Source organism: Colletotrichum costaricense, assembly GCF_030867565.1.
Source record: "Colletotrichum costaricense strain IMI 309622 chromosome Unknown Scaffold_3.1, whole genome shotgun sequence".
NCBI classification, from domain to species: domain Eukaryota; kingdom Fungi; phylum Ascomycota; class Sordariomycetes; order Glomerellales; family Glomerellaceae; genus Colletotrichum; species Colletotrichum costaricense.
In genome coordinates this window covers 2,699,990-2,723,761 of record NW_026848232.1, presented here as the reverse complement: position 1 = coordinate 2,723,761, position 23,772 = coordinate 2,699,990, and the positions used below count along the sequence as shown (strand labels likewise).

General features: G+C 29.0%; 3 protein-coding genes across 3 annotated transcripts; all 3 read right to left on the bottom strand.

Moving 5' to 3' along the window:
* Positions 1 to 16,957: 16,957 nt before the first annotated feature.
* CCOS01_03741 (MFS transporter) lies at positions 16,958 to 18,545 on the bottom strand (the record flags this gene model as incomplete). Its single annotated transcript, XM_060451926.1, has 2 exons — positions 16,958 to 17,680; positions 17,751 to 18,545. The coding sequence occupies 2 exons, from the start codon at positions 18,543 to 18,545 to the stop codon at positions 16,958 to 16,960; spliced, it is 1,518 nt and encodes a 505-aa protein (XP_060318191.1).
* A 435-nt stretch (positions 18,546 to 18,980) lies between these two features.
* Positions 18,981 to 20,690, bottom strand: CCOS01_03740 (14-alpha sterol demethylase Cyp51A; the record flags this gene model as incomplete). The annotated part of the gene is made up of 3 exons (XM_060451925.1): positions 18,981 to 19,883; positions 19,960 to 20,394; positions 20,469 to 20,690. 3 exons carry the CDS (start codon positions 20,688 to 20,690, stop codon positions 18,981 to 18,983), a joined length of 1,560 nt encoding a protein of 519 aa, XP_060318190.1.
* Positions 20,691 to 21,414: 724 nt separating this feature from the next.
* CCOS01_03739 (uncharacterized protein) lies at positions 21,415 to 23,461 on the bottom strand (the record flags this gene model as incomplete). The annotated part of the gene is made up of 7 exons (XM_060451924.1): positions 21,415 to 21,577; positions 21,637 to 21,966; positions 22,059 to 22,534; positions 22,595 to 22,717; positions 22,801 to 22,920; positions 22,978 to 23,185; positions 23,253 to 23,461. The coding sequence occupies 7 exons, from the start codon at positions 23,459 to 23,461 to the stop codon at positions 21,415 to 21,417; spliced, it is 1,629 nt and encodes a 542-aa protein (XP_060318189.1).
* Between the last annotated feature and the right edge of the window lie 311 nt (positions 23,462 to 23,772).

The window sequence follows — 23,772 nt, the reverse complement described above, 5'->3', positions numbered from 1 at the left end:
AAAATCCCTTTTTTATTAAATAAGAGAATAAGTAAGAGAAGACCTAATTTAATTAAAGAGGCTTTAAATAATTAATTAAAAAGAACGGTATAACGATTAAAATAAATACGGGTAAAGAGACTTTAATTTAAAAAAAGTAACTAGATAATTAAAATATAAAGGTAAAAATATATAAAAAAGGACTTCTTATTTAATAAAACAGGGAATATAATAAACCCTAAGAAGTAAACAAAATAAAAAATAGAAAAGAACGTAGATATATAAGACCGGATCGGGCTTAAATATAAAACGCTATAATAATATAATAAAATAAATAACGAATTAGGATTAGAACTAATAAAACGTTTTAATAAGTATAACTAATTATTTAACTAAACTATTCCCTATTAATTAATATAGCCTAGAGACTTAATAATAAACCTATTTAGAAGTGCGGATATATCGGACTAAGGGTACTTATAAAACTAGTTTTTAACTAAACTTATTAATAATTTTAATTAGTATTACCGTAAGCCTAATACGACGTTTAATTAAAACTTTAGTTATATACTTAATAAGGACTAAAAAGAACGGTCTAAATTACGTTAATTAGGATAATAACTACGCTTTAGTTATTAAAATAGCTCCTCTCTTCCCTTTTTAAACTCTATTTAGAGTAAATAGATTAATATAAAACTATCGAAATTATAAATAAAATTAATAAACTATACTTTTAATAACCTCGGATTATAAATATAAATAATTAATATATTACTTTTATTATTATTAGCGCCCCTTAGGACGTTTAATTATATAAACTTAACCCTTTTATTTTAAATAGACCGTTTATCGAACTAGCTTTTATAATTTATTAAGACCTATAAGCTACGGAATCGTTAAATAATAAAAAAGCTACTCTTTTTAATAAATCTACTTACTAATTTAATTAAAAAAAGTTAGTTACGGCTTAAGTTAAAATAAATATTTTAATTAATACCTTCCTAAGTACTATTATTATTTAGATTTAAATAGCCGCGCCTTAAACTAAGGGCCTTATAATTTTTTAATTTAATTTAATAAAAAATATAGGTTTTTATAAAATACTATTCCCTAATTAAAAAGGGACTATAGTTTTTAAAAGCGATAATATTATAAATTTTTTAAAAAGGTTTGAGAACTAGTACGAAATTAGTAAGGTCTTAGACCGATTTAGGAGTAAACTTATTACGTATATTATAAGAAGAAATTATTAAACTCTAATTAAAAACGTAATTAAAAAATTACCCTAAGCCTAAACTAAGGATTTTTTTTTAAAAGAGTACGGGAAATAAAATACTAACTACTTTTTAAATAAAAAAGAGTAAATTAAAAAAGTTATTAAGGGACTACTTATCTCGTTTTTTAATTTAAACTCTATTTAGGTACTATTTACTAAGATTAATAATATAATTACTCTTATTAAATAATAAGACCTCTATATCGTAATTAATAAGAGCCTAATTAAGGCCGTATATAAGTAGTTTTATATTAATATTATAAAAAAAGCGGTAGAAAAAGTCGGGGTTATTTTAAATAGTTTTGTTAAATTAACGAAGTACGTAAGGTTTAAAATAGGACTTTTTAATATAATTACGTATAAAAAAGAGTATAGCTTACTTTTTATAAATAACTAAAGTTAACCCGAGCCCTTACTACGGCCCCCTACTCTTTAAATACGTAAAAATACTTAGTACTAGTATCCGAACTATTAATAATATCGCTAGTTAATAATAGAAGTCTAGGTTACCTAAGTAGCTACTAATAATACTACTAATTCTAACCTAGTTAATAGAATAAATAAGCTAAAGATCTATTAAAATAGTATTTACTTTTAAAGCCCTACCTATATATTTAATATAAACGCTATACGTCCTAATTAGCCCCTAATTATAGAACTTAGGGATCGCTACTAGTACTACTAAAGTTAATATTACTAAATTATTAAGGATTACGATTAATATATTCTTAATAAGGACGCTTATCTTATTATTTTAGCTTAGGGAGCTTAGTATTATAAAAAACGTAATAGTTATAAGCTTATAAATAATATCCTTTTTATTATAATTAAAAATAAAAAAAGGCGTATAATTATTAATTACGTTACTCTCTTTTTTTATATAGCGAATATATTAACTAAGGAAGATACTAAGCTCTTAGTTAAGTAGATTTTAGATTACTAAATTAAACTACCTTAATAAACTATATTTATACTCTTTTTAGCTAATTTTACGAATATAGTTAAATACGTTTACGTAATACGACCTAATTTAGGTTATTATAACTAAGCGGACGTTTTTATTATTTATAAAAAAAGACCCTCTAAGAACCGTACTTTAATAACCGAACTTTATTTTAAAAAGATATACAGGATTAATAACCTAAACTAGCTTTTATAACCTAAAAAAAAAATAGTTTTTTTTTCTAATTAAAAAAAAAAAGATTATAAAAATTAATAATAATAACGAGGTTTTTAAAATAGTAAAAAACGTAACTCTTAAATCTATTTCTAAGCCCTAGCTTACTAAAGTTCTAATTAGTACCCTTAATACCGGTACTTAAAAAACCTAAAAGCTTCTTTTTTATAAAACTTAAAAAATAATAATTATAAATTAGCCTTACGATTTTAACCTTAGGGCCGAGGTTAGAAAGTTAATAAAAAAAAAACTTAAAGCTCCGATCTTACTTTTTATAAACTTCTTATAAAAAATATATTAAAATATATTATAATAATAATAATTTTAATATACGATTAAGGGTATTTTAATATTAATAAAATCCTATTAAAAACTCCGAAGTCCTTAATTAACTTAGTAAAAAACGGATAATAATAAAAAAATATTAAGGATCTTTTTATTAAGTATAACGAGAACTTCTTTTTAAAACTAAGTTATATAACTAAGATTAGTAAAGTTAGAAATACTAACCTAACTTTTAAAATTTTAATTTTTATAATTTTAAATACTTATTTATAGTTAGAAATTTAGATATTTAGTATAAATTAAGATAATAAGGGTTTAATAATCGTAACGATCCTAAATACCGGGGCGTAAGTTAATATCTTTTTAAAATAATATATTAAGAAAACTAGTATTTTTTATATAGTAATAAAGCTTTAGATATAGACGTTTAAGTACGATCTAACTAGTTAGATAACTTTTAATAGTTTTTATTTTATAAATATATAAATTAATAAGTTTAAAGTAACTACTTATTTTTTTATTAAAAACGAGCGAGAGACCTCTAATCCGTTATTATTAGGTCTTTTATTTATATAAAATACTAAGCTATTTTTTAAATATAATAAGTTAATAATTACTATTCTAATTTATATTAAAAACGCGAGGCTAAGGATCTTAATAAAAATAATTAGGACGAACGGGTTTTAAGACGTAAAAGATATTTTATTTTAATTTAAGTAGTATATAGAGGAAGTTTTTAAATTAGAAAACTAAATATTAATAATATAACTAAGAATATTATTAGTTTTAATAACCCCTATTTAGAATTTAAATTAAAAAAAGACGAGCGTATTATAGTAGTTTTAAACTAAGACTAAGCTAATTAAATTATAACTATAGTTACGCTTTATATAATCTAGCCCTAAATTATATAGATTAAGAGAGTAATAGTAACTACTTAGAGTAAGGTTAGAAATAGGCTAAATAGATTAGTTAACTAAGACGATTTACGTTTCTTAATAAGGACGCTTATTTTTTAATAAGAAGAATTATATATTAAACGACGGATTAAAAAGCTAGAACGAAAAGCGTTAAAATTATATAAAGTAGCTAAAAAGCTTTTTATAAAATTCCTTATACTATTAAAACTAATACGATATATAAAAAAAAGGATTAAAAAGTCTAATTAATTAACGACGCACCCTTTAATAAGTTAATACCTAATAGTAATTCTTATTAAAAACTTAAAAAGCTCGAGGAGATTAAAAATAAATTATAAAACCGATCGGGCCCTTATAGGGATATTATTATACCTAAGTTTTTTAATATAGAACTAAGCTCTAAATTAATGAACGATTAATTTTAAGCTATTTTTAAGGATTATAACTATTTTTTATTTTATAAATAAGATCTTTTTAAATAAATACTTTTTAATTAAAAAAAAGTACTAATATAGGACTTCTTTAAATATAGCCGTTTTAACCCTATAATTATATTATTATAATTAATTAAGATTATACTCTATAAGGCCTAGTAAGCAAAGGGTATCCCTATCTCAAAAGCTTTATTACTAAAAACTTTTAAAATAATCTAAGAACGTATTACCCGAGGTATTATTAAAAAAAGCTATATTACGTATTAGAACCCCTAGTTCTTAATAATAAAAAAGGATAGTAGTCTTTAGCTAATTAACTTAATAATAAAAATTAACGCTATTACCCTTTAAGACGCTTAGTAACTACCTAACGCTAACGAGTTCTTAAAAGAATTTATTATAAATTAGCTTATTTTCTTTTTAAATTTTTTTTTTAATTATAATTAGATCTTTTTAAATAAAAAGAGCTATAATTTAACGACTTTCTTAACTTTACTCGGGCTATATAAATACTATACCCTCTTATAGGAAGTAATAAATTTAGTAACCTAGTTCTATTAAATTATAACCCGTATTTTTTATAACTTAATTCTAAAATACTATAGCGCTTTTATTAATAATATCGTAATTAAAGGCCTACGATCCTATTATAATAATAAGTACCTAACTAACTATCTTAGGATTTAGTAATTTATTTACGAGTATTTTTAAAATATCGATTAGGTTTTAGTTAATATCGAACTAGCTAACTATACTATCTCCGGAACGAAGTTATAATAATACTAGCTATCCGTAATTATTATAAGCTACTTTTATAAAATAAAAAAGAGACGGCTTAATTAAACTAAAATCCTTAAGATCCTCAAATAAATAAAATACTTAAATATCTTAAAAGTTAAATCGTTTCTTAGTATTATTACCTTTTATTACTATTAAATTAAATAATTTTTTTTTATAATAGCCCCGTTATACTCCCTACTTAATAAGAACTAATCTTTTAAATAGGAAGTATTATAAATTAAAGCTATAAAAACGCTTAAAAAGGCGATTATTATAACCCCTATTCTAGTTTTACTAAATTATAGTACTAAAGCTAGATAGATTATTTTTATAATAAACGCTAATATTAAAAAATAGGGTAATACGCTTAGTTAGATTATTAATAATAAGCGTACTATTACTTAATATAAGAGCGAAATATAATACGAACTAGAGTTTAATTATAACTTTAATAAGCTTAAAATACGAGGCATTTTAATAAGCTTAAAGCGTTTTTATAATTATCTATTCGGGATTAACTTTTTATTAAAAACCGACGCCCGGGTCCTAGTTATTTAGATTAATAATACTATAAATAACCTACTATTAATAATAATAATACGTTAACTTTCTTAGATTAGACTTTTTAATTTTAAAATTAAGTATATTAATGGGAAGAAGAATATTATAATAAATAGTTTTTTAAAAAAACCTTTTAGCTAATCTAACTTAGCTAAAGTAGAGCTTAATAAGGATATTAAGGACTTTATTAATATACGAGTTTTATAAATACGAGTTATAAAGAACTTTTTTATTATAGTATATAGCTATAATAACGTTATTATTAATTAAATATAAGAAATAAATATTCTAGCCGATTTATTAATACTAAACGAATAATAATCGGATTTTTTAAAATAAATTACCTATTTCTTTCTTATTTTAAAGAGGCTAGTTAGTATACTTTTTAATTAGTTTAGACGTTTTAAGTAAACGGTAATACGATTTATTATATAAAATAAACTTTTATTTTAATAAGGAATAAAGACCCGTCCTTAACTTATTTAAATAATTAATAATAAGCGTTACTAAGTAAACTTAATTAATAAAGTATATAATAAGTCCGGGTATAGGGGACGAGAGGCTACTTATTTCTATTTTATAAAACGATATTATTAATTAAGGATATATACTTAGGCCCGGGAGCTAATTATAACTTATAAAGCTTATTAAAAAGCTAGATTATAACGCTTTAATAACCCCTATATATTTACGGTCCCGATCTACGAGCCTTTTTCTTAGATCTATTTAGATATTTAGTATATAAGTAAATAAAAAGTCGTTAAGGTGCGTTATAAGTTTACGGGGTATTTAAAAATACGGATTATAACAAACGCTATATTAAAAAATATTACGAAATTTATTTAAAAAGATATTATTTACTATTATAAGATTTATAATACTCTAATTATTAACGGGGGATAAGAAAATATAGGTACTATTATTTAGCTTAATTAATAATACGGTACTTAGTAAAAGGTTATATTAGTTTATAACCCTTATACTAACGGGCTCTTTAAAAAAAGTTATTAACTTATCGTATATATACTTTATATTTAGTTAAATTAAAAAAAAAAAATATTAAATTTATATTTATTACGGCCTTTTTTATAAATAGGATAACTATTAAAATATTATTAGGTTATATACCGTTCTATTTTATTTATAATTATTATATAATAACCCCGATTAAAAAAAGGACGGCGACTTAAAAAGTACTTAATTAGAAAAAAGTATATATAATAGATTAAAAAGTCTAAGCCCGATTATAAGCTTTTACCTCTTTAATAAACGACTAGGAAGCTATAGCTAATAAAATCGCTTAATACTAAGCCTAAACCCGTAACTAATTTAATTTCTTATACTCCCTTTAATTAATAAAGTTATAACTTAGTAATCTAGTTCTCGTTTTTAATATTTAACGGAAGATTAATATATTAATTTTTAAAAAACTCGATTACTATTAGTAAAGACCTTTTTATATCTATTTAGTTACTCTAAATAAGTCGTTATATTAATTAGAAACGCTTATTAATAACTTAATTATAGGGGCTACTTATATTAATAATTAACTTAAAAAGTTTTTAAAGTTTTTAAAAAGCCTCTACTTATTACTTAATAAGGCTAATCTTTATAATAACTTTATTTCTAACTTAGCTAACCTTCTATTTTTATAAAATAATATAATTAACGCCGCGATCTTACTTTTTAATTATAATAATAATATAATAGACTCTAAGGATAAGGATACTTAACCTCTTATTAAGTAAACCTAATTATAAGTAAAAGCCTTTTAAGAGGGGTAAATTACCCCTTATTATTACTAATCTTTAGTATAAGTTATGAATTTTATTTATTAAATATTTATTTTATAAGGATATTACTAAATTTTATTAATTCTCTAATTATCTTTTTACTTAGATTTAGAATAAAAATATAAGGGGATAATAAGAAAAAAAAAATTATTTTTTAGTTATTATAATTAAAAACCTAACGACCCTACTTACTAATTATATAATCGTATTAAAAAACCCTATTTCTTTTTTTAAATATTTAAGCCTAGTTCTTTATTTAATTAAGCCTACTTAGAATTTAGCTTAGTTTACGTAACCTCTTACTTTACTTATTTTATTTCTAAATATTAATAACCTTTATAAATTACGAATACGTAGTCCTTAGTAAAGTACGTTAGAGGGGCGTCTTTAAAAATAGAATTATACTTATTTTCTTTAGCCTTAATAACTTCGATTTAGTTAAAAACTATATAAATTAAAGTCTTAACTCTCTTAATATTAGCTAGGATTAGAGATACTACCTTATTACTATTTATTATATAATAATAATAATAGCTTTACTTAGGATCGGCCCCGGATTTTTTAATATTTTATTAACCCTAGCTCTTTTTAAAGTAGTATTTCTCGTTTTTAAAATATATATAATTATTATATCGATCGTTAAAGTAATTTAGTAAAGAAACGTACTTAAAATAGGGGACTATCTTTCTAATTAGCTTTTTAATATTAAAACCGATATACTTTTAAAAAAACTGCGCGTAATAATTATAAAATATAATATTCTAAACGCTATAAGCTTAGATAAGTAAAAAATTAATAATAAGGGTTCGTTTACCTAATTATTAAAATAGAGGGCTAAAATAACTAGCGTAATTATAATTAATAAAAACCTAATAGCTCTATAAAAATAATCTACTTATAATACCTAGTTTACTAACATACTTTTTAATAACGTTCTAATTTATAGTTAATTACTAAAATTTCTAAACTATTTATTTTTTAGTATATTTATTAAACTAAGGATTTATAATATAAAATTCGGTATAAAGCTCTTTAGCTAATCTAAGAAGAGTTAACTAATTAGTAGTTTTAAGGATCTAAGAAAAAAGAACGTTAAATTAAAATTAAGATTAAAAAAATTAAATAGAGTAGTACTTATTATAGTTTACTTTTTACTAATCTCTTAGAACTTATAGCCCTAAGTTTTTTAAAAATAAGCTTTTTTAAAAATAAAAAAAGAATATTATTAAAGCTGGACGTTATGATAAGTAGTTTTAATAATCCGATACGCGTTATTAGTAACTAAAATATTAGATATAATAAGTAAGTAAATTATATTACTAAAAAAAAAAAAAAAACTAAATAAAAAGGAATAATTATAATTAAAAAGCTATTATTTAAAAAGAAAAAAAAAAAAGAATAGAGGGATTAGGAAAAGGCTTCTATATACCCCCCTTTAGACTTAAGGTATTAAAAAGGAAAGTATTATAGGCCTCTTAGCTAATTAACGCTAAATTATAGCTATTATATAAAGAGAGAAAAAAATAAATTATAGATCGGGGCCTTTTTATTATTCGTAATTTAGTACTTTTTTTTTTTAATTAATAAAGGCCGCCTTATAATTAATATAAAAGGGTAGCTTTTTACTTAGCTACCTAACTTTTCTTTTTTCCCTCCTTAATTATTACTATTATTATTAAGTAACTATTTTTAACTTAAATATTTTTTAGTTTTCCCTTATATTTTTAAACCTAAAATACTACTTCTCTATAACTATTACTAATTAAACTTCCCCCTAATTTTTATTTCTTAATTTACTATATAAATACTAACTTAACTATTTATAATAACCTCTTTATTTCTTATTTCTCTTTTTAAGCTAGATAATAAAAAAGATATAATACGAATTTAGGGTCCGATTATAATAAAGGGCTTTAAAAATAATACTAAATACTAATTAAAAAGATAAGATTTAAATAAATATATTACTTTTAATAAGACTAACCCTAGAACTATTATAAATACTAAGAATTCTTAGTTTATTAATTTTAATACGAACTATTAATATAAAACGTATACTAACTATTATTTAAGCTTAGTACTTAAATAAACTAGCTTTTTTTAAATAATCCTAACCTTTTTTAAATTTGACTATTCTAATTAGCTCGATATAAAAACGTACTTCCCTTTTTTAATTAGTACTCTAAGGCTTTTAAAAGTTTAAAAAACTAAAAAACTTAAATAAATTAGAACTACTATAAAGTAATAGAGGTCCTAACTAATTATTATAACTTTTAAGGATGCTTATTACGTAAAAACTAAATTTAAAAATACGAGATCGGATCTATAATAGAGGTTATAATATAAGACTTCGCTCTAATACGTAATATAGTTATAATTAAAAAGGGATAAAAGAGTATTTTTAAACTAAATAAGACCCCTATCTTAAACCCTTAAACTTAAAAAACTATATAAAAAATTAGGACTTTAGTATATTTAATAATTTTTTCTTTTTATACTAACGATCCGGGCTATTTTACGAGGATAATTATTAATTAATAAGATAATATAGTTTATTAATACGATCCGAAATAGGTTTTTAAGTATTTAAAAAGGATATTTATTAATAATATCTAAGTACTAAAGGCTTTTTATAATTAAATCGATATACCTCTTTATATTTAATAATTAATTAATATAAGTACTTATATAATCCCTATAATATAATAACTAAGTAAATAGAAATATAGTCTATACGTACTTAAGTAGTTTCGTAATATAATTTAATATAGCTAGCTTAACTTAACTTATAACCCGTATTAAATAATTTATAAATACTTTAGACCGTTTAATAATAAGCTCTACGTAATTTAAATCTAATAAATTAGTTACGAGTTCTAATATAATAATAATTACTTTTTTAATATAATAAGACCTTTCCTAAGTAGGTCTTTTAAAAAAGTAATATATAATTAAAACTTTAAAAATAAGCTTTATACTAACTTAAATAACTCTAATTACGTTATAACTAACGCCCTTAAAATACTAACTCTTTAAAAATCCGGTTTTCGCTTACTTAGCTTTAGATTTACTAACTAGGATCTAAGAATTTATAACCCTTATAATTACGGTTATTATACTCTAATTAATCTTACGTATTTTAAAAAGGTAAAAAGAATAATTAAAAGCTTTAAATAAGGGCTTGCCGCCCTTAAAAAGTTACCCTTATTATCTTAATCCTTAAAAATACTAAAAAATACTTAAAGATCTTTAATAAGTAGTAATTTTAATCGGACTCCGTAAGTAATTAAATTAATAAAAGCTACTAACTAGTATTTAGACGCTATTATTAATAATTAATTTATATACTTAATTAATACCTTTAAAACCCGTCGAGTTACGTAGTTTTTATTAAATATATTACTATTTAAATTACTATTATACCTTAGCCTAGCTTTTAATAAAGCTAGTCTAAGTAATTAAAAAAGTAGTCCTTTAAATATTTTAATTAGGGGCGAGAATAGCCCTATTATAAAGACTTTAATTAAAGTATTAAGGGTTTAGTTAAGGTAAGAGGTTATTAAATATATACTCTCTAAGCGTAATCGGGCCGTATAAAAAAATAATAAACGTTAGTATTAAGAGCTAGCTAAGTTTTATTAGGACCTCTTATAATATCGTAGTATATATAAAAATAAAGCTAATATTAATAAGAATATAAAAAAATAATAAGTTAATTAATACGACGATTTAATTATAAAAACTATATATATAACTTTAGCTTATACTTTTTAAATACTATTATTAATAAAAAAAACTAAAAAAAACTAAAGTAATAAAAGTTAAGATCGGGAGATTATTAAAAAGGAATAGGATAAGAACTAAGTAAAGTTAATAAAAAAAGTAAAAAAAGTAGAGAAAGCGGTTATAAAAGAAAAGGGTAAGTAAAGGGCTTAATATAATTAATTATATATAGTAATTAAGACTAATCTAAGATAATTTCTTTTTATAAAAGATTAGGGAAAAAGAAATTAGGGAACGATTAGAATAAAGTAGGGCGATTAATCTTAGTAATTCTTTTTTAAAAAATAATTAAATATAAGTATTTATAAGAGGGCTAATTAAAGTAAAATATAAAAAAAAAGGCCCTAATTAAAAATAGCGAGTTTAATAATACGGATTTTTATTTTAATTATATATATACTTTTTAAGATCGAACTAGAGCTTTTTTAATAATTTATTTTTAAACGTAATAATATAAAACGATTAAGAAGTCTACCCTTCTAATCTAGCTAATACTATCTTCTTTTTTTTAGTTATAATTTTATTAATTAAGGCCGTATTAACTTAATTAAAAGAGGTATTTTATATTATTTTTATAAGTATTAGTAGTTTTTTTAAAGTACCGTACTGCGAGAGTCCTTTATACCCTATACTTTTTTAGTATATAATCGTTTTAATAAATTTAAAAAAAAAGTAAATAACCTAGAATTTTTTTTTATAATTATTAATAGTAATTTATTATTATAAAAAGATATATAGAAGTAAAATATAGTACTAAATATATAATAATTAATAATTCTATTTATTTTAATTTATAGCTCGTTATTATTATTAATACGAAATTCGGTACTAATTAGTTAATAAAAAAAGAAATAAATAACCTAAAGTTATTAATAATACGTAGTAACGTAAGGATTGTATATAAATCTTAAAAATATAATAATAAATATAAAGTAATTTATAGATCTTAAAAAGATCTTTTTAAAAAAGAAATTATATTTTAGAGGGAAGTACGAAGTCTTATAAAAAACCCTAATAATATTTTATAATTACTATAAAAAAATCGGGATTAGGGAATATTAGTACTATTTAATAATTAATATCGTATTTATAAATAAAGCCTCTAATTATTATTACGAAGTAGTATATAATTTTAATTAGAACGACTTTTTTAGTATTATTAATATAATCCGAAACTATTTCGAGACCTATAATAAGAATCTCGAGCTCCTATTTAAACTATAAGTAATTTCTTTTATATTTATAATTAGGATAATAAAGGGTAAATTATAAGTAAAAATCCTTAAAAAGCTTATTAATTAAATTAATAAGTTAATAAAAACCTAGTTAAATAAGGGGATTAATAAGTAAAAAGTCGGATATTTTTATATTATAATTTAGTATATATTAAAAATAAAAATAACCCTATACTAGGTACTTAAAAACTACGAGATATTTTACTTAAAGCTAAGATTTAGTTTTAATATTAAAATAAAAATACCGTACTAAACCTATTTTTAAGTATATAACGGCCCTTATTAATAATATTAAGTTAACTAGACGTATAATAAAAAAAGAAAAGAGACTAGATATAGTAATTATTAATAAAAAGGCCTAGATTTATTAAATAAGTAGAGATTTAACTTATAAATAAGGTAATAAAAAAAGTAATATTTTATTTATAAAAAGGATAGATATTAATTAAGTAACTATTTTAAAAAGGAGCGTACTAAATTATATAAATAGTATAAAAAGTCGAGAATAGTAAATAATAAAACTAGCTTTTATTAGTTTAGTTAATTCTTTATTATATATAAGGGTAAATCTAGGGGTATAGAACTTAGTAATAGTAACTATAGTAGCGGCTTAGAGTATTTACCCCTTATAAAAAATTCGGAAAATAAAAAAGATCTTGCCCCCTATACTAACGAATTAGATTATAATAAAATTAATAATATTAACTACTCCTTTTTTATATTATTAGCCTTTAGAGGATATATAAAGCTAAATAAACTAAAAATAGTAAAAGCCCTTAATAAGTAGGCTTTTATTTATAAATAATAAGGGAAGGTTTTTTAAATAGTAAATATAGAAATAGATAAAAAGATAAATTTAATAGTATAGAATTTTATTTTCTTAATACTTAAAAAAAAGATACTATTTTTATTAATATTAAAAAAAAAATAGTATTAAGTAATTCTAAGGGTAGTTAGAGGGGTCCTTTTTATATTACTTAGATTACTTAAATACTAAGCTCGTATAAGTATTCTATATAAATAAAAAGTATAACCTAGATAATTTTTATAAAATTATCCTAAATACTAAGGTATTATAATAGTTAATAAAAAAAAAGGGGTAATTCTAAGTATTATAAAAAATCGTACTAATAATACTTAATACGTTAATAATAAGTATTATAAAAATTAGTTTTAGCCTAAGTAAAAAGATCGTTACCCTAAGTACGGTAAAAATAAAGACGTATTTTAGAACGATAACTTTTTATATTTTACTTATTAATACTTTATTTCTCTTATACTTAAAAAATATAAATTAACTAAGTATTATATTTAATAATACGAGGAATAGAATCTTTAATAATAATTATTTTAAAATAGTTAAATAACGATAGGGTTATACGTTTATAAAGCTTATTAATAATATAAAGTTAATTAATTATTTAATAAAAAATAAGCTTAGATAATTATATTAGAGATTTAGGTACTCGTTAATTACGAGGCTATATAGCTTCTTAAAGTAATTAAGTAATAATAATATTAAAATAAGGGTACTAAAATAGTTAATAAAAGTATATTATTAATATTAAATAAATGCGCAGAGCCTATATAAATTTAAGTTTAAATTACGTAATAAGCTTAATTTTAATTAAGAAATCGTCGTCGATATTTTTTATTTAAATAGTTAACCGGTCCTATATATAATTAACGAGGCTATATTATTTTAAATAGGGCAATTCCTCTAGGATTTATAAATAAAAATAATATAAGTAGCCCTATAAAAAAGCTAGATTAATATATACTAAGGACCGCTAAATAGTATTAAAACCGACGCTAATACGAGTTTTAAATTAATAGAATTTAGGGAAAATACGATAGCTTATAATATATAGTTAAAAATCGTACTTATAGAAGCGTATTATAATATTAAAAAAGTAAAAAGGGTATATTAATAACTAAAAAGGGCGTTTAGGATTATTAAAAAAGAAAATCCCGATTTTACTAACGATAAATACCTCTAAATAGTACTTAAGTACTATAATAATATTATAGGGCTTAATAAGCTTATATTAATATTATTAATATTTAGAATATATTTAAAAACGACTTTAGCCTTATTATTATTATTAAATATAAACTAACGAGCCTAAGTAATTAAAAAAATAATATAAGTACTACGCGAGGTAAGTATAAAAAAGTAAGTTAATAAAATAATTATTATATATAATAAACTTAATATAGGGGCTAATTTAAATATACCCCTAAATTTAGATATATAAGTATAGTACGAAATTACTTAATAATAAGCTAGGCTATATAAATTAATTTTTATTAACGAGCGCTCTTACGTAATTACAAAAGATCGTAACTAATTACTTAAAATATTAATTATTATAATTAGACTATATTATATAGATCTTATTAAAGTAATTTCTAATTTATAAAAAAAAAAGAGCTAAAGGAAATAAAATAACCCGTAGTAAAAGTATAAGAAATTATTTTTAATAAAATTATCATAATAATATTAATAAACGATAAGGAAAAAAAAATTACTAAAAGGGTACTAATATTACTAATAAGATATTATAAAAAATTATAATAGTAAGCCCTAATGTAATAATTTATTATTAATAACGAGGTATTTAATACTTTTTATATAATAAAAAAAAAAGCCGATTTTAAGCTAGTAGTTAAACTACGTAAAAAAAGTATTATTATAACTACTAAAAAGCCGTATAAAGGATTAGATCTTATTAAAATAAATACTTTATATAATCGAGGGGTTTATTAATTTATCCTCTACGACCCTAAGAAATATAAAAGTTTTTATATATTTAAATTATAAATAGTATATAAAATTAAGGAAAAAGGAATACCCTAACTATATAAGAAATTTAAATATATAATTTAGGGGTACGGTAATATTAAAAAAGCGACGCTATTTATCTAATTACTTATAATATAGTACTATAACTAACGATTAATAATAATACTAATAATATTATTATAAAAAAAGGGATACGAGATTTAGAGCCGTAATATTACTTAAGCTTATACTTAATCGGCTATAGGGCTTATAAAAAAAATCCTAGCCTACTTACTAAAAGAAATAGCTAGTAAGTACTTAGAAAGTACGATTATTAAAGTACTTAAACTACTATATAAGCTTATAGAATCGGGTACTTATTAATAAACTATATACTACGATTTTTATATTAATTAATTATTAATAATTATATTTATATACGACCCGTACTTATTAGTTTTTAAGTATAAAAGTAAATAATTTAGAATTATTAAAATATAAACTAACGATATATTAAGCCTATTTAATATTAATTTTATAAAAAAAAAAGATAAGGAGCTTTAAAAAGCGGGCTTTATAACTAAACTAAAAGAGGTCCTTATAATAAATAACCTATTAATATTTAATAATAAGATTTTTATAATTAAAAAGGAAATTATTATTTTTTAATAAAAAGGGTAGGGTAAAAAAATTACCCTCGTTAACTTAAATATAATTAATATTAAAAAGTAATATAAAGCTAAGCTCGTATAAAGGGTATATATTATAAGTATATACTAGCCCGAGGTAATTTTTAACTATATTAAAATAATATAAGCTATAAATCTAGCTAAATAAGATATTAAAGTACTTAATAAGTAGCTTAAGTAATAATAAATAAATCTTAATTAAAGCCTCGTTTATTACTTAATTAACCTCGCTATTAATAAGCTCTACGTTTTTATTAATAAATTATTCATAAATAATAATAACTTTATTTCGTAATTAGAATATATTATTATCCTAACTAACGAGAATATAAGCGAGAGCGAATTTACTATATATAATAATATAATCTATTACTTCTTAATTAAAAATAAATAAATAATAAAAAATATACTAATATTAAAAGTTTATAATATAATTAACGGTATTAACTTCGCCTATACGATTTTAATAATACTAAAAAAGATTATTAATTAACTTAACTTTTTATTAATCCTAATAGTTATTTATACCAATTCTTATTTATTATATAAATACTTTATTAAATTAGGAATAATAAAAGAAAAGAGGTTTATAATCGATATTATAGCCCTTAGGTAATTATATAAAAAGTACGAGATTTTTAAAATCCGTTAAATTAATAATAATAATAACCTTACTAACGCTTTTATAAAAGTAATACTTAATAAGAAGTTAAAATAATTCGTAAGTAATAGAAAAGTTAATATATAAATAAAGAAATAGGTTATATAAAAAGAAAAAAAAAAAAAAAAAAAAAAAAAAAAAAAAAAAAAAAAAAAAAAAAAAAAAAAAAAAAAAAAAAAAATAAAAAAAAAAAAAAAAAAAAAAAAAAAAAAAAAAGACGACTTAGTAAACGGGCCCGAGGTCGAATTATACTTCTAACTATAATAAATAAATTAATAAAAAAAAGAAAAAGTTAGTATTAAATTAAAAATCTAATTTAATTATAGTATATAACTAACTATATAAGGGCTAATTAGGGGCCCTATTTATAATTATTATAGCTAGCTTAATTTATAATTAGAACCTCTTTTTTATATTTATATAGAAATTTATATAGTTTAATTAATCTCTTCGTTAACCTACGGTTCGAACTAACTACCCTATAATAGGGATACTAATAGTATTTAGAAACCCCGTCTCTGATCCGCACTCAACCCCTTCACCTTATTGTCCAAGTCACCTTGCTATCAAACATACAGAACTCTGTGTATGTGTACCACTCAGTCTTGTCTTATTCGCACAGGCTCTTCTTGGAGTATCTTCTTCCCTGCCACCTTATATGATATGAGCCACAGAAGAAGAATGACAGCAAATTGTGAGAGAAGCATGTAAGGAAACACATGGAGCCCCACCACCTGGGTGATAGCGCCGAGCATGTATGGAAGTATGGCGCCGCCGACTTGGCCGAGGGAAGCAACAAACGATACCGCACCAACATGAAGCTCTTTTGGTAGGTAATGAACGAACTCAACGATGCAGGACGGGAATAGCGGGCCCATAACGAAGCCGAGCAGTGCCATCGAAAGTACCGAGATCCACAGAACCTGCGCTATCATGAAAAGCACCACAATGGTGGGAGCAAGTGCCAAGTAAATGATGACTGCCCGTCTTGGGGTCAATTTCTCCGTGACTGCACCCAAAGCTAGTCGTCCAATCGCCATGCCTGCCCAGAAGCCAGAAGAGCAAATACTGGATGCATAAGTGCTCGTATGGCGGACGCGGAGCATGAATGTGACAACCCAGCCGGAAACAGTGCACTCAGTGCCCACGTATGCCAGAAGGTAAGCAGCGTATATCCAGGTCGCGCTGTATCGGAAGATGGCTCGTTGATCTACTCCATCTTCAGGGTTTCCCTGCTTCTTCTTGTTCTCATGGTACTTCGCTGCAGTCTCGTGTCTGAACGCCAGGGGCAGAAAGACCACTTCTACAGCAGATGCAATAGCCTGAAAGCGTGTTAGTAGCCAACCAGGAAAGATTCCAAGCCTTGTCCAGGTTCCTTCGATAGAAACTTACCAGCACATAGAACCACTGATACCACTGTCCATTATTCGTAGACAACATAATCCCTGCTAGGTAGGGGCAAGTCGCAGCTCCAATCGAGAATGAGCCATGCAAAAGACCCGATAGGGTATTCGCGTTGTTCAGTGCAGCAACCCAAGCACACCAGGATCCATCGACTATGCCAACTCCGAAGGAACCTACAGTGACTCCCAGAAGGAATACTGGAAAACGTGGATGGAAGGAGCCTACTACAGCGTAGACCAGATGGCATGCGGGACCTATGAAAGCAATTCCGCGTTGCCCGAGTTTCTCATGGATGCGACTGTTGAGAAGAGATGCCAAGCAGTAGCCGACTGGTCCAACGAGAAAGATGGCAGAAACTTGAATTTCGTTGAGCTGGTAATATGTTTGCTGGTGCGGTAGTGTAACTCCGATTGTAGCCACGAAAAGGCCCGCGACTACGAAAGAGTAAGCTGCCGCGGCAAGCTTCAATGCGATGGCTTCTCGGTCTTGTCCGTTGATGGATGATGTTGGCTCGATATTCGAATCTGCACTTCGAGTGCCAAGCAACCGTTCTGATTCTGTTGCACCATTAAAATCAGGTGATGAAGTGGGAGGTGCCATGATTCGTGCTGTTGGGGTCGCTGTGAACGAAGAGCAAAAGTAAGTAGCTCCCTTGACTATGACATTGGGGTAAGTTGACGGCTTGAAATGGAGGGTGTCAGTGATTATTAACGGTTTCAGGGCTCGAGAGCTGAGTCGGCAAAGCTTCGGATGATCATCCAGATGTTGCCTTTTTAGGAACATGTTCCAGCTCGGATGGGCCCTTGCGCTTCGCAACAAGGTTTAACAATGAAGTGTTGGCGCTTGTTGTCTTTCGCTTACTGCGTAGACCCAACTTCAAAGCTTCAGTTTGACACGATGATTAGCTTCAACATTCTACCGCAGACATCTTCTGAATTTAGGATGTAGAACAAGCATCATGTAGCTATGTTAACCGACTTCAGATACCGTACCCTCGATCTTGATCAACTCAAATTTGCTAGCTGGGGTAAGGCATGTAGTATTTCGAATAAGCCAGTCCGCTCAACATAAAATAGCCAGGTAATAGCGCTTAGAATCCCGATTGAAAGTATGTACAATCACCTTTATTTCACCTCATGGAGAGGGACAAACATTGAGGGAGAGAGGGAGAACATCATGTTCGGGTCTCAGAATTGCATCAATTCGGCGCCAATATTTCTACTCTCGACGGGTCCAACGGATGAGCCCAGGTTGAACTGGACGCGCAAACATGGACGTGTGATCCGTCGGCGGCACGATGCCTGTTCTTCCATCTATGGTGCCCAGTTTGAAGTTGCGCACGATAGTGCCGACAATAACACCTAGATTCAAGTATGCAAATTTCTCGCCAATGCAGCGGTGTCGCCCCGCCCCGAACGGGATGTAAGGACTCCTAGTACCCTTGGAAACTGCGCCATAGCCGTAGTCTACAACATTATTGGCATCAATGATACTCTCGCTAGGCTGTAGCTCATCCCACCGGTGAGGATTCCAGGACTTTGCGTCCGGGAAGTATTCGTCGCTTATGGCAGTCACCATTGGCGAGGCCAGCAGCACTTTGTCAGTGCCGACCACATAAGGACTTCCGGGAATGGCCAGAGGGTTCATAACCTTGCGGAGAATAGAGTGGATGGAACCATGTAGGCGAAGCGTCTCCTTCACGACATTGTGTAGAAGCGGCAGCTTGTCTAGATCGGAATATTGCATTGGCGAGAGTCGACTTTTGTCTCCATGGCCAAGATTCAGTATCTGCTCTTGATAAAGCTCTTCTGCAACGTCGGGATGTGCGGCTAAACGATGCATGATCCATGCACTGGCTGAAGATGACGAGTGTTGACCTCCCATGAGGAGCGTGATCATCATGCACGCAACCTCTTTATCTGGCACCGGTGTTCCATCCTTGTATTTCGAGTTCATGAGGTTCCAGAGCATGTCGTACTCGTCGTCGGGCTCGAGACCATTCTTACGACGTTGGATGATAATATCCTCGTATACGTCTCGCATCTTGTTGTGGGCAGCATCGCGACGTCGGTTTCGGGGTAGAGGTAGCCAAGGAAAGAGGAAATTGACTGGGGTGAAGCCCTAGGCGGCCAGGCTGTTAGTATCATACTTGCATCTAGAGAAGCCAAATATCAACGGGGGGATATGGGGGACCTACCATGTCAAGATCATGGTACAAGCCCGCGAACTCAGCCGTCAGCTTTTGCCTGACCTCTTCTCCCTGCAACGAGCGCGTTGCTGTGAATAATGTGATCTCAGACATGGCGGCAGAGATATCAACAACACCCGATGACCCCTTCCATGCAGGGCTCACCTTGATATAATCCACCACTTCCTTCTCAATCAACGGAACATGAGATTCCAGAGCCTTTTGTGTAAGTCCAAACTTGACAAACTTCTTCTGTTCCATGAGCTTGGAATTAGGGCAGTCGTAAATGACATCTTTTCCGAAAACGGGAATCGTGAGGGGTCCGTAAATCTCCTCGGCGTTGATGTCCTGAAGCTTTCCATTGAGAATAAAGTCGTTGCCCTCGATTCCCAGATAGCAGGTCATTTTCCTGCCAAAAAGGGTGAAAGTGAAGACATCACCGTACTGACCAAAGGTTAGCGAAATGAAAGCTTATAATAGCTCATGCTGCTCCTGCGCGAGTCTTTGGTAGGCTATACCTTCGCACGGTACTTGACGAAGAACCCTACAGGATCCATGCCATAGGAAACAGCATTGCCAATGTAAGGAATCCAATGAAAAACAGCTGGCGGTTCGCTCTTGGCGTGGAAAAGCGTCTGACGGCAGGCATTGATCAGAATCGATGCGACTAATCCGATGAGGCCACAAAAGGCAATGGGTGCCAAACTCGACAGGCCCAAGACCTTAATAGAGTCTGGCATTTCAGCGGCTGGGTTTTGTCAATATTCTGTAGAATGATAAACAAAATCTTCAAGTAAGAAGAGGATAAGGACTGCGTCTGGGCCAACACAACAAAAGTCGAGTAGCCATTTCAATAGCTCGGTCAGGAAAGACGACGACAATTCTTTTTAATTCAAACATGTGTAGTAGGCAATGGCAAACATCCAAAACTCCGTCGGTGATTTGGAGCCAAGTCTAGCAACCTGAGTGATAGCAACTAAGAAGCCTTTCGAATTCGTATTCGGCTGGACCTACAAGCCTTCGAGATGTTAGTAATTGCGATGTCCACATCGAGCTCCCTGCTTTCCTTGATGGCCCTGGAGCGCAAAGGCGGTTCGTATTCGTATTAGGTACGTACCCACCCCTATTAAGCTGCAGGCGCTGCTGATTTCAGTTGAGACCAGTGGGCCTAGGAAATACATAAGCACTAGAAAATCACTGCGATTTCCTAAAACATCTTTATTGATGAATGCACAATTACCGCGTTTCATAAAGTCTGTCCGACTATGGTGGGATGCAGTCGCTAGTGTGCAGGTTATGCTCTTCGAGGTAAGGTATCAGCTTGGAGCAGGTTGGATCTCATACGTAGTATAAGTCGGATTTTGGTCTACCCAAATCTACCTCTCATTACTTAAGAATACAGACGAGTAAGGATTTGAATGCAAGTCTCTTTCGGAGCATCAGAATTGCTGCTCTCAATTTTTTCTACTCTTTCTGGCAGTACTTCCAATATCGGGTGACACTCGCTGCACGAATCTGTCGACCCCATTTGATCATGGCAAAGTACGACGAGATCTGCGCCAAAGCAGCAAACGCAGCAACTAAAAACGCGTTTTGGTACCCCATGTTTTCGACCCAAGGAGTTATGCTGATATCGGTGAGCCAAATACACCTCTTTCCAACATTGAACTAATGACGGCGACTCACCCATAGGAAACAGCAAAAGACATGGTGTTGCGGATCAGGATGACGGTGACAATGGCATCTTCGCCCAACTCCTTGTAGCAGTCGATGCAATAGCTGATCGAAAGCTGGCTGCCGGCAGTGATAGCTGCACCGAAGACACCCATTGCAAAAACCAAGCCAAACCAATGGACTTCGTGCGCGGCCCCGACGCCCCAGAGGAGAAGAGCACCTGGGATGCAGATCAATAGTGCTGTGAAGAGCCACAAACGGAACTCGGGTTCCATTATTCCGTTGTTACGACGTGCCTTCCAGATGACGAACTTGTCGCCAAAAAGCCCTGAGTACACTGTTCTATAGTAACCCATTAGAACTTATACTAAAGCGAGAGAGAGCACGAGAGAGAGAGAGAGAGAGAGAGAGAGAGAGAGCTAGACGTTGCTTACCCAATGCCGACGCCGATCAAACAGGATATGTAAGACAATCCGACAATGCTTGATCTGAAGTTGTAAGGCGAGCTCGATAAGATCAACGATGCAGTGCCATTCAGAACATTGAAATAACAAACAACAGCTCCATACATGAAGCCTGCGAATACGATTGATGGAAATTGGAAGTAGAGGAATGGTCTGATCACCATCTCTACAAGTGAAGCGTGATGATTGATGTCCTGTTTTCTGAACATTTTGAGCTTGTCAAGGTATGACTTCTTTGTCATAGTCGGCACGAGGCTGGGAGGCGTCTGAACAGGCGCTACTCGATCTGAGTCGGATGGATCTTTGGACCCCTTCTCAAGTGCTGATGGTGTGTAGTCCACTTGGTAGGGTTCGGCCGTCAAAACGTCCATGCGTTGATAATTGGTCTCTTCCATGAAGAAGAAACAAATGACGAAGCCAGCCCCGCAGAAGATAGCACACCAGTACTGCATCTTGAAGTCAGTCACAGGAGCGAATGCATGTAACCTCCAAATTCAAAGTCTCACCAAGACCCATTCCCAACCTTGGCCGTCATTGACGAATCCAGCAATGACTGGTGCAAGGAAGTTGCTTCCCACCAAGAACAAGGCATAGAAGCCCATGTAAGTGCCTCTCTCATGTGTGAACCACTGCTTGCACGGTCAGTTGGGATACAGAAGGTGAGGATACTACTAAGATAGTTATCTGAAGAATACATGAACGCTTGGCGTACCACATCAGCAATGGATATCTCGCATAGAGATTCTATGGGAGCACCGATAGCTCCCTGCAGTACTTTATTCGCAATCCAATTACTGCCCGTGGTGGCATATGGTGCCCACAACATGATGGCCTAGGTTGCCTATTGTCAGGTCGAGGACTAGCACCAGCTGATAGTGTGAAGACTAACCATGCTTCCTAGTAGAGTAAACAAGTATACTGGACGTTTGCCAAACTTCTGGGCAAGCGGTTGCCATATCAGACAGCCCCAACCAAATGCCAGAAACATGTAGCCGGTTCCGGAGTTCAAATCTGCGAGGGTCAGACCGGTCGCGGTGGATATCGGCACAAGGACTGAGTAGATCGCGGCTGATGCGATGCCAACGGCGAGGCAGTAACTGCATCATAACGTCGCCTGATTAGCTTTAAAGAGGGCAAATCAGTTGCCAGGTGGAGTCGACTCACACGCATATGCATGCTAGGAGCTGATACTTTCTTCGAGGGCTCCAATTCAAGGGGTCGTCCGGGTCATTTGATGGCGTCGGAATCAGAACGATGTCTTTTCCACTACCCTCAGCGTGCCGTGAGGCCATCGTACCCTCAAGATCTACCAAGTGGACCGTTCCAGGGATGAAGCCCGGCGGCGGGGCCATTCCGACCATGCCAGAGCCCATGGTCGATGTTCAAAGAGAAATTTGTGGAAAAGCCTGGGTGGTCCGTGGGGCATAGAATGAGTGTACCAAAGAGTTGCGAGAAGGGAGTAATGGTGGGCAATATGTAGGAGAGACAATGAGTTCTATCTATCTTCTGCCCATATAGAGATTGATAGCAATGACGGAAATGAAGCCGAGAAGTAATTCCGGAACGGTGATATCAGACTTTGACTACATGTTCCAAGTTTCAATGTGACAAGATAGGCATTCTCTTGATAAAGCACATGGGAGGCATGGTGGTAAGTAAAGGGGCCATGGTGGACTCGGCGGCC